The sequence below is a fragment of the Talpa occidentalis genome, unplaced genomic scaffold (genome assembly GCF_014898055.3).
Source record: "Talpa occidentalis isolate TD23 unplaced genomic scaffold, MPIMG_talOcc4v2.1 talOcc4.6, whole genome shotgun sequence".
NCBI lineage: Eukaryota > Metazoa > Chordata > Mammalia > Eulipotyphla > Talpidae > Talpa > Talpa occidentalis.
In genome coordinates, this window is record NW_023604972.1 from 10,870,834 (window position 1) to 10,885,234 (window position 14,401).

A 14,401-nucleotide genomic window follows, 5' to 3' on the forward strand; every position below is an offset into this window, starting at 1 on the left:
CAATAAGGTTACCAATACCATATAATGGGGAAAAGATTGTCTCTCTTCAACAGTGTTAGAAAAACTGGATATGCACATGTAAAAGAATGAAATTGGATCTTACCTCACATAATACAAAAATTAAATTAGATATATGACCTAAAATGATAATACTCTTATGAGAAAACATAAGGGAAAGCTTCATGGCATTAGACTGACAAGTGATTTTTGGATATTACACTAAAAACATAGGTAATGGGGATAAGAATAAATAGGATATTAAATTTAAAACGTCTGTGCATCACAGGACACAAAAGGCAACCTGTGAAATGGAAAAAAGTTTGCAAATTATGTGTCTGATAAGGGATTAATATCTAGAATTTAAAAGCACGATAACTCAACAGCAAAAAAACAAGGAACTCAATTTGTTATGGACAAATGTTATAGACATTTCTCCAAAGATACATAAAGTGTCATTAAATGTTTGAAATAGATGGTCAATATTGCTTATTGCTCAATAACAGTGTTATCATTATCAAAATGCAAATCAGAACCCACATGAGTTTTTACCTCACACCTATAAGGTCTGTTACTATCAAACAAAATAGAAAATAAAGTGTTGGCTCGGATATGGAGAAATCAGAACCCTCAGCAATGAAATGGGGTCAAAATCAGAGGCCTCATGACATCAGAAAGCACAACCTGGGTTTCAGATACAGCATAACCTGCAGGCATGTCCAACAAGTCAGAATCTCTGTTGTCAATTTTTTTAAATTAGGAAGTTATAAGGAGACAATCTCTAAGAAAACTGAAACATCTCTTAGCAATGTAAGATTCTAGAAACCTCAACCAGCAAAAAGCCCTAAATCATAAATGAGATAGGTGGGGATGTTATGTTTTATTCACTTCCTATACACAAGCATTAAATTTTAAATCTGTCAAACACTGAGAACATAGTACATGAAGTCACCGCTCATCACTTTCCATGTTTTGAGTATCAAAATAATTGGGATTTTTAGTGGAATGCTCATTTTGTTCCAACTATTTAATTTGCCTTCCTAGTCCCCCACTCTCCAACCCCAAATTTCTCTTCTTTTAGTTACCAACAAAATGATTAAATTAACAAATGCTGAAATGAATGATCAACATTTCAGGAGGGAAAACTGCTCACTTCTTGTGAAGAAGTAAGAAAAAGGAATAAAATGTTTTCCCCAAGTCAGAGGAGCAGGTTATAAAATGGAATAAGATGATACAAAACAACAGCACAATTAAGCTAGGAGCCATTATCAATGAATCCAGAATATATGCATAGGAACCTTACATGGTATCTTTTCATTTACCTTCAGGAATAATGTATGTGCTGTAAAAAAATAGAAGAAAACTAAATCAAAACCATTTAAAAGCCACAGTAGTATGCAATAAGTATTAATAGGCTAAAAGTGATATGGCAAAAGCGTTGCAATCTAGAAAAGGCTTTTTCTACATTTCTACTTACAAAAAAAAAATTCTATAAGATCTTTTGAGGAAACTGTAACATTTAAAACTAATAAAATACATAAAGTCAAAAATCACTTTGACTTCTATGTCCTAGTTGGTGGCACTAATCATATAAAACATTTGTTAACTGATTTATGTATAATTTCATTAAAATATCCCAATGTAGAAACGTCATTAAAATCAAACTCAAGGCTTCTATGGTAAAACATAAAAATATAAGCTTGAAACAGTGACAAACATCTATTTATTGTATTAAATACAAGCCTGAAATGTCAAGTAGATATTATAGACTCCGCAAAATTACATTTCAGATTCCCAAAATGTCTTGCTGGTGCTCTGATCACTAAAACAATGCTTGAAAGGTTTCTTTGAAAATTCATTACAAAAGCAACAACTGGGGGGTGGGGAGAGGGATAAAATACATAAAATCCAAAACTTAGTAGTTTATTCAAGAATTCTTTTAATCCCTAAGGGGGCTGTAAACGGTTTGTCTTCAGGAGTCCGTAGCTTACAGGAATGTGCTATCACAGTCTGCATGGACTTCTGCCTGGGAGCTCAGCAGCCCTACACAGTGGTTTCGTGTTTCCACAACCCAGTCCTCACGTTGCCAGTGCTGTCCGCGCCCAGCAAGGGTCCATCCTGCCCGCTGCTTTTGATTGGTCCATTCTGAATGGCCAAGTTGAGGCCATAAGACTTCTGCTGACTTTCAAGTTCAACGGCCGTGGGCTTCCTCGGCCCCTCTTTCTTACTACTGGTTGACACAGGCTTTTCAAAGTTCCTGCCGCTCTTGGGCAGGGTGGTGCTGCAGGCATCGCTGCTGTCCTGCTGGGGCGGGTTGTACTGCCTCTCTCTGTGGGCGAGGTAAGCCCTGCGGCTCCGCGAGTGGCCTTCGCTGTTGCCCGGCCGGCTCTTGGGCGCCCCATTCTGCACGCTGCCCTCCACGCTGGTGGGGATGTCGTAGGCATACTCCCGCAGCACCGTCAGTCTGCTGGCCCGGTGGCCCTTACTTCTGTTTTTATGATGGCGGCCAGGGTGCACATTTGTTCGAAACTGGACCTCGAGCGGCGCCACGTGCATCTTGATGTCGTTGTCCACGGAGTGCTCCGTCAGGCTGTTGTCGAGCTGGGGCGTGGGGCTCACGGGGACAGCGTTGGCGTGGCACTGGGCCGCTGCCGCCTGCAGGTTGGTGAGTTTGCAGCCCTGGGAGGAATTTTTGAAACTGGATGCGCTCTTGTTGGTACAGGAAGATTCCGCGCTGCTGTTGGTGCACTTGGCTGCCTCTCCGTTGGTCCCGCTGGAGTTGGGGGGCTGCACGTTCACTTGCACGGAGTACGAGCTCCGGCCAGGGCAGCACGTCATGATCCACGCCAGCCTCACGTCCTCCCGGTTGACACAGTGGTGGATCACGATGAAGGCACTGAGGCTTAAACAGGTGGCTCCAAAAAAGAAGCTAAAAACCAAGTCCAGAGGGTAGTACAGTGAGACAGCCAGGGCCCCACATGTCCACAGAGCGACAAAGAAGAGCAAGGTGAGGCCGACCCCCAAAAGCTGAGAGTGGAACGTGTGCTCGTTTTCCAGTGCTGACGTGGAGATGAGAGACAGAGACAGTGAGTCCTGGTGATTCACTTCGCCATTCTCATTGGCTGCCAACCTCTGCTGCTCCTCGGTGGGCTCCTTGAGCTCATATTTGCGCTCGGGGTGTCTTTTCAGCTGGATAAATATGCTGAGGAAGTACATACAGTTCACAAAGGTGATGAAGCTGGCAGGCCCGTAGAAGGCCCCCAGAGAGGGTTCCCACGCCATCCAGCAACTAGGAAAGAGAAAGGTGAACCGCTGAGATGCCGACAGGGCAAGAAACTAAGAAAACGCGGTAAATATCAGGGCCTGGGAAATAGTTAAAAGAAGCGATTTGGTCAGGTATGCCGGAAAATACATAATACTCACTAGGGTGCACTTGGCCGGCTGCCGTAATTCTTGATGTTTGCTGCTGCTGTTATGCCACAGACAATGATGGGAATGCCGCCCCCGATCAGGTAAAACCTAGACGTGATGGAAAGAGCAGCTATCACTTGTAATTTATTAAGGTGTCTCTGTCATGGTAGCTCAGCACCACCAGAGTTCTACCCTAGATCGAAGACGATTAATTAGTCAGTAACTCTTGCCAATAGTTACTACAGATTAATTAATTCTATTGTTACAGTTAGTATTACAATACTAATTATTATCCCTGTGCCCTTAATAAATTGAAGATTAGCTCTGGAAGCTACTTTGTTAGCAATTTGTTAGCAGTGACTTTTTTGAAATTTTTGTTTGGATTTCTTTTTTAAAACACAGATCAAGGAAGTTTGCAAGCTCAGGAAAGCTGGTGAGCTTCTGCCACCCGGTGGACAAAGTGACACTCAGCTATGAAGGACAGGGTTGGGTTTCCCTTTTTTTAAGAGGCACTGGCTCCTCAGATTCAACGGGTGACCAGAAAGTTAGTCCATCACGAAACAGACTGTAAGATCTCGCTGTGGCCAGCTCAGACAAAATACACCACGACATTTTAATTCTCTACAGCGAAGCCTGCATGTCCCAGGTTGTCCTGCCGCTGTGAGTGCTCAGCCCCAGGGCACTGGCATTAAAGGCATGGATGCCAGGACTGCACGCCCAGCACAGGCCCTTCCCGGCCCATTTCCCAAAGGCCGGCAGGGGGGCAAAGAAAAATGTCAGTGCAGTAAAAATGCACGTGTACACAGTGGTGGCTGGTCCCATGAAGAAAAGTGTTTTGGCCAGAGCTGCATTGGGCCTCTGAAAAAAGGGGCAGGGAACTTTCTGCCCATGTGGTCACTCCCTGCAAACCCCACCACAGCCAGTCTCAATTCTGCACTGCTGCTCCCTGAGACACAGCCGGCCGGATAAAGACACTATTCACAGCACACGCCATACTCCGTTCCCTGGTCATGCTCAATTACTAGAACCCTGAAATGTGGTATTAGAGCTGCTCAAAGACAGCTCATCACCCCACAAAACCCAAGTCCTGTCTTCTATGCCACAGCCCCAGGAAGGTCAGCAGATGTGCCCCGCATCTTCTTCCTATTACACTGACTCACGTGGGCAGTTTCCAGCATTGCATGGCAGACAAAACCTGGGTTACACCACCCTTGATGAATCTCCCCCATCCTCCCTCCAGGACGAACTGTTATCAATTAATCCCTATTAATATTCATTGCTTTTGTATTTTCAGCCTACAAATAGGTTCAAGACTTCCCCAACTCCTAAAATTTCCTTCCACTACAACTTTTTGCCCTTTTGGGACAAACTATTGGATATATCTCCCCCAACATCTGCTTCACTTTCAACACCACATCCTGAGGCTGCTTCCACTGACCTTCTTCTGAAACTGCCCTCTCTGGGGCTAGAAGATTCACAGGTGAGCACTGCACCCACCTCCACCCGGACACTCCCAGGTAAGTCCCTGCCTTCTGTCCACACAGGACACTCCCAGGTGAACCCCTACCCACCCCCCACAGCACTTTGCTGGGCTTTCCTTAAGCTCAAGGACACTTAAGGTAGGTGTTCTAGAAAGTAGAACTTGCACTGTCTAGAAAAAAGGAGGTGCCTTGGGTCACATGAGGACAGTGTAGCGTTTGGAGCATAAAAAGCCTTTTACTTATTACCCTTTGAGTTTGTCTCAGAACCCAGAAGGAAGAGCTGCGTGGGGGAAGCCTCCCAAGTGTCTCGGTCAAAAGCCATCTCTCAGTTCTTTCAAGCAAGCGGCAGGGGCATCAAATCTCTTATCCTAGAAGCCAACTCTGACCATGCAATCCTGCTGCCCCTCATCAGCCACGAAACCAGTCTCTCCCAAATCTTCTCAGGCTTCTCTTTCAAGTCTTGTCATTATTTTCTGTGATTCATCTATTAAACATCAACATGGCCTGGGGATCACTCTTTTCTTAGCCAGTTCCTTCCAGGGACAGTCTGTTCAGAAATGTCCCCTATTCTGCCCAGAGCATGGGGAACTCAACTTCTCTGTGAATGTTCCAGGAGAACCTTCTGGGGAGCCTGTCTTGTCTGCAGTTGGCCTCCCACCCCACCCCTCAACCTTCCCTACACTATATATCCTCAGAAGTACCACCTGATGAGGCACCCAGCTAACTACTATATACAAGTTGCAGTTAACTTTGAATTTCTCTCCCTCACACATCTCTTAAATCCAGCTAGTCATCGACCCTAGAGATAAAGCCTTAAGTCTCTGGAACAGCTGTCCTTTGCATTTTCTCTGCCTCTGTTTTATTGGGTTGTTGGAAAAGTCATGACACATTTTTGCATAGAAAACAGAAAAAATACATCATGACTTTTCCAACAACCCAATAGTTTCAGCCTAAGGGGACATCCCACCGACCTCGGCAGAATTCCTTATTCCTCAGACAGTTGTTCTTCTCAAGACACCTTAAATACAAATCCTCAGTGGCTGCCCATATTTTAACATGGTCCCCAAAGGCCTAAATTCAGCTTTTACCCTGAGTTCCTGCTACCCATCATGGTTCCAGACAAACTGTATTTCTGAAAGTCATCCCAGTTCACCACATAATCCTAGATCTGAAGTGGCACCTCTACCCTGTGTTCTAACAACTAAGGAAGGCGTGTGTCTGTGGTCAAGCATTCCCTAACACCCCCTTTGCCACCCCATGAATGGTTCCTCAGCTTGCACTTTCAACGAGCTATCTGCACCCCTGTTCTTATCCAGCCCACGATGGGGGTTGGATCTTCCCAGACTGTAAACCCCTCAAGGGCTAGACATGTTCTTTCAGTCCCTGGCCAGTGCCAGGTATATGTCTGGCATTCAATAAATTCAGTCACCACCGATAGATTTTCACCCTCCAGTATGATAATTTATTGACACCTTTTTTTATTACAATGAGTAGGAAGGGCACTGTTCCAAAACTGTTTTGTCTTCTGTAGAGGACAATAAAAACTGACATATACTTGGATAGATTAAAATCTATGACATGACCTCAAGGAAATAAAAAAAGCTAACATTGTCATAGGGCCTATTATATTATAGGGTCAGTACCATTTTAAATGTTTTGTACATTAAATCATTTATGCTGGTGATACTATGATCTCTAAGAAATATGTATTGGGTCATGCAGATGATCAAACTATATTTCTCATCTGTCTCCTGTCTCCCCCCACAGTTGCAGGCTCAGAGACCTCAAAACCCTTGGAATTTCCAGTAATGAGAGTGGTAAAGGTGTCTTGTTATGTGAATGAGACACCCAAAGATGGGTGCTAGTTGACAGGGAAATCAATTGTGTGACTGCAGAACTGAAATTTTCAGTCCTACCTCCAGATGTCCTGGCATGGGAGAGAGCTGGAGATTGAATTCAAGAAAGGAAAATGGCCAGTTCATCAATCAAGCCTTTGCAGGGAAGCCGCTATAAATAAAAACCCAAAGGATGGGGTTCAGAGAGCTTCTGGGAAAAACTGATTTGGGAAGTTTGGGGAAAATGATGGTGGAAGCTCCATGTCCTTTCCCCATTCCTTGCCCTATGCATCTCTTCTGCTTGATTGTCCCAGAGTTACATCCTTTTAAAATAAATCAGCACTCTAGTGAATTAATGTGTCTCCCGGATTGAGTTGCTCTAGAAAATTAAACCCAAGGAGGAGGCCTTGGGAAGCTCCAACTTTTACAGCTGTTGGTCAGAAGTTAGGTCATAAATTTGACACCTGACTGCTATCTTGGGGAGGGGAATCTTGGGGCCTGACCTTTACCTGTGGAATCTAACAGTCCCTCCTAGTAGCCAGCGTCAGAGCTGAGTGGAACTGCAGATGCCAGCTAGTGTGGGAGCATTCTGTGTTGGCATGGGGGTGGGGTGGCTGCCACCAATACATCAGGTCTATGAGGTAGAACAATTCCCAGCTTACAGAGGAGCCAGGCAGGCATGGCGAGGCAGAGGTCCCCAGCTGCAGGATTCAAATCCAGGCAGACAGACCGACAAATCCAGTCTTTGACTTTCCAAAACTTACTCATCACTGATGGTTGGGACTGTGCTTCAATGAAACAAAACTGAACTTTAACCTAATGCAGTCAACAAAGACATGAGGTACCTGAGCATTGGTCTTGGTGGAGGCGGCAGTTCATCCGGGTCCTGGCATCTTTTAGATTTTTTAGTGACTTGTTTATAGATATTTCGAGCTGTCACTCCCACCCATAGTACTGTGGCAAGGGTGGAATAGTGGAGAATTATTCCAACCTGGAAAGAAGATTGAAGACTATAAACTAAAAGGAAAAAAATCCATTCAACCACTAAGTATAGTAGCTGCCACTAAGGTTTATTAGATTGGAAAGTAACTTTTAAAACTCTGATTCAAAAACTGTGTGAAGGTTTGTTGTAATGAACAACACCTGCCTGCAATGATGCCACAGCTGGATTTAGGAGGGCTGCGGAATACAACTCACAACCAAGATGCTTCTTAATGCACCATGAATTGGCTCCTGGATATTATACAAAGTTGTGCTTCTCATAGAGGCCATCTCTGAAGCCCATTTTAAGGAGGAAGTGAAGGGCAAGGATAAGTAGAGGGCAAAGTTGCAGATTTAGCATATGAGACCTGAGGGCTAGTTCAGAGCTTTTATATAGTTTAGTGGTAGGAGAGCAATAGAACATTATCAGCGGTTAAAAGGGTGAACTCTGATATAAAAAATGTCTGATTTTAAAACTATGATCAATTCCTTACCTACTGTGATACCTTAGCAAAGTAACCTAACATCTCAAGTGTAAGGGTCCTTCATTTGTCAATGGAGAGTATTATTAAGAGTATAATTTTAGGAAAATTATATATAATGTCAGCTCTCAGAAATGAATTTTCTTCATTTGAATAGTGAGGGGATTGTCAATAAACGCCTCTAGTTTTCTTGCAGGGATGATGGTAGGGCACAAGACCTGGGACATAATAGGTGCTCAATAAAAGGAGGGACAATATAGATAAATGACACTAAGTTTCTCCCTAAAGAATGATGGAGAACATGCTTGTCGTATGACCTGTTCTTGAAGCAACTTGAGTTGAAGATAGAGTTCCTAGATGGGGGGTAAGCATGAGGGTGAGCAGTTCTATTTGAAGAAAAAAGAATACATGCATTATTGGAGCATTAAGGACATAATTCAGTTTTATTACCATCTTTTTGATATATCTCCTTTATAATTATTGCAGGAAAAAATCCTATGAAGGAAAATCTTCAAAAAAAAAAAAAAAACTTCATTATAAAAAAAATGGTTCTCTAAATCAAGACAATTAAATTGTTTGACATCATTAAACCTATGCCAATAACAGAAACATTTATATACGTTGTCTAGAGTTCATTTTAATGGAACCCAAACTGCAGCTGAAACTTGGCAACATGAAAGTCCTAGGCAGTCCCACAGCAGGTAACCTTGCAGTGATTCTGCAAATGCTGTGAATCTGTCTGGTTTGGCCAAACTGAGAAAAAAAAAAAAATTCAGTTTTCTTCTTCTTAAAGAGCACAATGGCTCTTGGATCCCATTAGTTTTGCTGACTGCACTGGAAAGGCAAACTTTCAGACAGAAGTGGAACAAAAAGCATATAATAACCTTTTGAGGTCTCTGGAGTCACACCATATACTATAAGTAAAAATAGTATAAATGAATTCAGTGCAAAGAAACTAAAAAATTCAAGATAAATCACTCATGTTGACTCAAAAAGGTAGGTTCTATTATTGGTGGAGTTTTTTCTGATTCAGACGTCCACAGGATAAGACTGGGCTAGAAAGTAAGTTTAAAAATAGAAGCTAAAAATATAAGACAGGAGATATAAGATGGGGAATTTTCTTTTTTAGCGCTAAGAGTTTGGAAAACTCAACTTACATATCAAAGTGTTTACCACAGAATTGTTAAATTTTCAGGGACGTGTTCAGACTTGAAAGATACCAAATACCAAATTCTTCCACTAAAACAATTCTTACCAATAATGGAATTTTGGAGACTGATATACTCAAGGAACAGGTTAAGCAAATCACCACATAGTCCACAAGAAATAAAGGCACAATTACAAACGTAGTAGAGAAGGTATTCTAATCTGTTGGTTTCCAAGCCCTTATCCCTTCTACAAATCCACTCTGGTCCCAAAACCTAGTGAAGTACAGTGATAAGGGATGGGCTCATAGAATCAGAGACCAACAAGATAAATTACTGATGTTGACTCCAAAAGGTAAGGTCTATTACTGGTGAAGTTTTCATACCTCAGATACCCGACAGCCTCAGTGATAGGGGAAAACTTACTTCAATTCTCTAAGAATCTAAGTTTCTATCTTTATAAAATAAATGATGATGTAGTTATCTTCTAAAGTTAATATGAACGTTAAGACAAATCATTGGCAGTAGTGACTAAGTAAAGAGCTCTTAACAGTCACTGATTAAATCTTCTCAGATGCCCTTATAGCTGGCACTGTTGCTAACAGATTAAATCATGGGGTAGAAAGGGCAACAAGGTAGGTAAATTAGATCCAGCCAAATCCTGTCACCGTGTAGCGAGGGAAACCAGGGTCCAGAAAGTTAATGAGCAAACAAATATTTGGCAACACATGATGAGCCAGAACCCAGATTCTTCCTGACCTTGAGCCAGCAGCCCCTTCTATGCTATTTCTCAACTTCATATTTCTCCTTTAGTTCCTTTTGCAAAGGAAAGCACCCAAGGACCCTCTAGAACTGACTGAAGAACCAGAGTAGGAAGTACCTGGCTTGAGATTGCCTCAACCAATCACTGTGGGGGGTAGGGGAAGAAGGAGGAGGAACCATATCAGACCCCCATCAACTATCAATAGAATATGTGAGCCCTGGGCCTCCCCGGTGGCGCAGTGAGCACTGGGTTGCGAAGCTGCCCACAGCCTCTGCAGCGCCGGTTCAATCCCCGGCTGCTCCCCGGCCACTGGAGGAGGGTCCCACATGGCGTGCAGACCTCTCCTGCAGCCCGCTGCTCCCCTCAGCAGTGTACTTCGGTCCTTCTGCCTGCTCTGTTCCCCACTCTGGCTCTGGTGAATTCTCTCACCCTCCCATGCTTCTGACCGTACCCAGTGCTTATATAAATAAATGAATAATAAATCAATAAATCTTAAAAATAAAAAGATTATGCGAGCCCTAAAAGGGAGATGAAACTGTACCACTTATGTGCATATGCAAAACTACATGCAACAGGTTACCCTTGTTTCAGAGGTAACTTCAGTGATCCCTTAATGTCACCAGCCAACACATCATTTTATAGAAGAATCATTAAGTCCCAACCAGGCATAGTAACTAGTCTTACAAACTGTTCCTTTAGACAAAGATTTAGAACCTACTTACAAGAGTCCTAGACATGCTACCAGTCTCCTCTCAGCTGGCTACTAACTGAATTGAGTTTTGTAACAGAAATGAAGGCAGTCGTGTCTGTGTCAGGAATAACAAGAATAATGTTTCATCTTTAGTATTGCAAAATCAGAAGAAAATGACTTGTAAAAACATCGAAAGATGTACCCCAACCCCCCACCTTGTAAATCTTTAGAAGCCAACAGTCACTCATTCTGAAGCCCAGAAAACTCAGTGCAATTCTTCTCCATTTCATTCTAGAAATAAAATACCATTCCAGGCAGAGGAAGGCAATCGTCTTTACAATGGTCTCTTTCTATTCCTTACTGAAATAAATTTTTGTGTCTGCTTCAAGAAATCAATGAATATTTTTAGTTAAAACTGAGATGATTACTACAGCTGTGTGCTGAGCACACTCCTAACAGTGTGTGCTCAATATGGTACCCAGGTTGAGTGATTTCTACTACTTACCAACAGAGGTACTTTTTAGTTCATTCAGGCAATAAATATTTACCAAGCACCTACTATGTGTCTGGTTCTGGGCCAATACCTTGATAAATACTGGTGGATCAAATCAGCAGAATCCCTGCCCCCCTCAGAGAGCTGATGGTCAAGAAAGTGTAGAGTCCAGGGACAGTGAATAAAAACGTGTCACTAAGTGTTGTAGGCACCATGGAATTTTAATCATCACCAAGGATAATGAGGGGAGGTGAGAGACACTACGTCTGAGGAAAGCCAACTGTTAAGTGGGAATCAGCCATGAAAAGGCAAACACCAGGAAAAGAGAACTATTCTCTAATGTACGTGTATTAAGTTGATGCAAGAACTATTCCCTGAGTTCTTATAGGCTCCAGACTTTTGTTTCCAGCATGTTTCAGGCCTACATTGTGTAGGGCAGAGAGGTCACTTCACCAGTAATAACAGGAGTAGTAACACCAAACATCTACTGAGCACTGATTGTGTGCCGGGAACTCTCAGGTCACTTAGTCCTTTGTTAATTCTCATACCCAAGCATTTTAAGTGGGATCTGAGGTATACAGTATGGATTAATACTGACAGAAAAACCAGAATGATATTATGTCTTATACAGAAGGAGGAAGAAAAATGTAAAAACAGATGGAAATATGTTAACATTTGTAAATATCAAAAGATAGGCTTTTCCCCCTTTTCGGTATGTCTTTAACAAATGATCGGTTGTTCTAGAGTCCTGGATAATTCAGTGCAATCACTCTCCTTTTCATCCTAGAATGCCTCAAAACGTATTTTAATGATTGAGCCAGTATCACTTGCTTTCATGTAATGAATAAGTTATTATTAACATGCAAGCCAGAAAGAAAAAGGCCAACACCGGATGGTGCTAATAATACGTGGAAAACAGAGAACAAAGCAAAGGGTCAGACAAAACCAAACCAGTAAGAAACTCTGTAAATCTGAGAATAAATTGAGAATACCAGATGGGGAAGGGGAAGCTGGAGAAGGAAGTGGGGGGAAGGGTCCCAATGGATTATGGTGGACTCTGGGTGCCTTGGTGGTGGGGGTGCAGTGGTGACATGCAGGGTGTGGTCCTACTTCTCTGAAGTACATATATTGTTGAGCGCCAATGTTACCTCAAACAACAACAACAACAAAACAAATAGCCAAAAAACCTAAAAACAAAAGTATCTAAGAATCTATCGGAAACACCTTGACAACAACCTACATCAAATCATATGACCCTAATCACCCAATGTAACCACCACCTGCTATCCTGCATTTACTATTCCTCTGCTTTCCTTTTTAATACAGTTTTATTGCACCTACATATTTCATTAAAAGTTTACTGCTTCTTATTTTCATAATAGTAAAAGACATCCGAGTGACAGTAAGTTATGGGACTAACTTTGTTCACTTACTTTTCCAAGGCTCAGTTGCTCTGTTATGCACTGTAGAAGTTCATTAGCTTTGGCTAACACAGTGGCATAGCTACTCACTGACGTCCTCAGGGATGGCCATTTGGGTTTCTTGGGGTTTTTACTCTTGTTGGTGCTGCTGTGTCGATTCATGACCCTGGTTTACCCACATGCCCGTGTCTGTTCCACGTGGACGACTTTTTCCGTGCCCAGCAGTCTGTGATTGGTCAACCTCAGAAAGTCAAGTTCCCTAGGGCCCTCCTCTTACACTCACAGCCACATGAACGAAAGGTCCTGTGAATCCACATGTGGATTAACTTCAGGCTTAACCTTTGCCAATGGAAAAGGCATAAAATGGTAACCAGTGTGGTCTAAGGCGTCATCTCTGTGGTCACCGGTGATGCTGGGCATCTCTTCCCACGCACCAGGGCTCAGGGTATGTACTCCGAGAACCTTCTATCCATAAGCACATCGCTGGATTGTGCTGACCTTCTCACTCACTGTACTTTAATACACTTTTGTTCCAATGTTCTGCCTACTATACATATTGAAAAGACCTCCAATTTGTAAGTTCTCTTTTTACTTTTAAGGAATCGTAACATAATTTTTGTATTTAGTTAAATGTACCTCTCTTCTAGTTATGCCTTTTGGTGTCACACTGAAAACATCTTTCCTTATCCCAAGGTTTATAATATTTTCTAATAAAAATTTTAACATTCTGGCTTAGACATAGAAGTTTTCCATCTACCCAGAATTCACTTGTTTTTAATATGGCCTGAGGTAAGGTCCATTTTCATCTTTTCCACATATAATTTTCCTGCTCATTGTGCTGCATAGTAGCCTCGCTTCACCCAGCCGGTTCCACGTGAAGCTGCTTCTGCGTCATTCTGCCATGTCGAGTGACTGATCTCTCCCTATTCTCAGGGCCAGTTTTAAGACCATAGTCTCCTAAGGCCCAAGAACTAGGAGGACACTATCCCCACTCTACGTCTCCTTCAACCAGGGTCAGGATTTTATCATGTCTTTTACATTAAATGTTTGGCATGAGAGCACACAAACCAAGTAGCCCGAGATTCCCAAAGATAAAGACACAAGCTCCTTAAGTCATATATTCAGTTCTGAGATGGTATTTTAAAACTTGCAGTAAGCTGTGCGAGTTTAATTAAAGAAAAACAAACATTAAGGAAACATTTTGCATTCCACTGTTCACAAAACAGATGAAGTAGTTTTCTAAGACAATTTTCTTTTTCCATTTCTATTATTCACTTGAACTCACCGCCTGGCAGACACTGGCATTTCGGGTTTGGGTTATTCCTCCCACAAACACCACACAGGTCAGGAGAATATGGAAGCACAAGTTCACAAGCATGTGCCAACCCTTGACACTGATTCGAATCAAACTGTTAAAAAGAAAAGGGAATATATTAATTTCCAGGCTAGTGCACTGGAAGCAGGCCACCGGGAAACCCCTCTCCAAGTTAACAATTTTAACTGCAACGAGACCAAATTTAAATGTTTGATGTTCAAACATCACACACAAACACACACACACAAACTTTTGGAGAAATTACTGACCTCAATCCTGTTTCTTAACATTTAACTTCAGACACTAAAGAGACCAGTCACTCATGGAATAACTGCACCCACTAAAGGCTAAACGAATTCCCATAATAAGAAAAGTGGGCTTCTACT

General features: G+C 42.4%; 1 protein-coding gene across 1 annotated transcript in view; it reads right to left on the reverse strand.

Moving 5' to 3' along the window:
- Window positions 1-1,681: 1,681 nt before the first annotated feature.
- Window positions 1,682-14,401, reverse strand: part of ADGRA3 (adhesion G protein-coupled receptor A3) — a 96,077-nt gene continuing 83,357 nt past the window's right edge. Inside the window, exons 16-19 of the mRNA XM_037529999.2 lie at window positions 13,986-14,109; window positions 7,570-7,715; window positions 3,421-3,516; window positions 1,682-3,286 (exon numbers count right to left, since the gene is read on the reverse strand). Coding sequence (XP_037385896.1) covers window positions 2,041-3,286; window positions 3,421-3,516; window positions 7,570-7,715; window positions 13,986-14,109 — 1,612 coding nt within the window. The 3' untranslated portion in view covers window positions 1,682-2,040. The remainder of the gene's footprint in view (window positions 3,287-3,420; window positions 3,517-7,569; window positions 7,716-13,985; window positions 14,110-14,401) is intronic.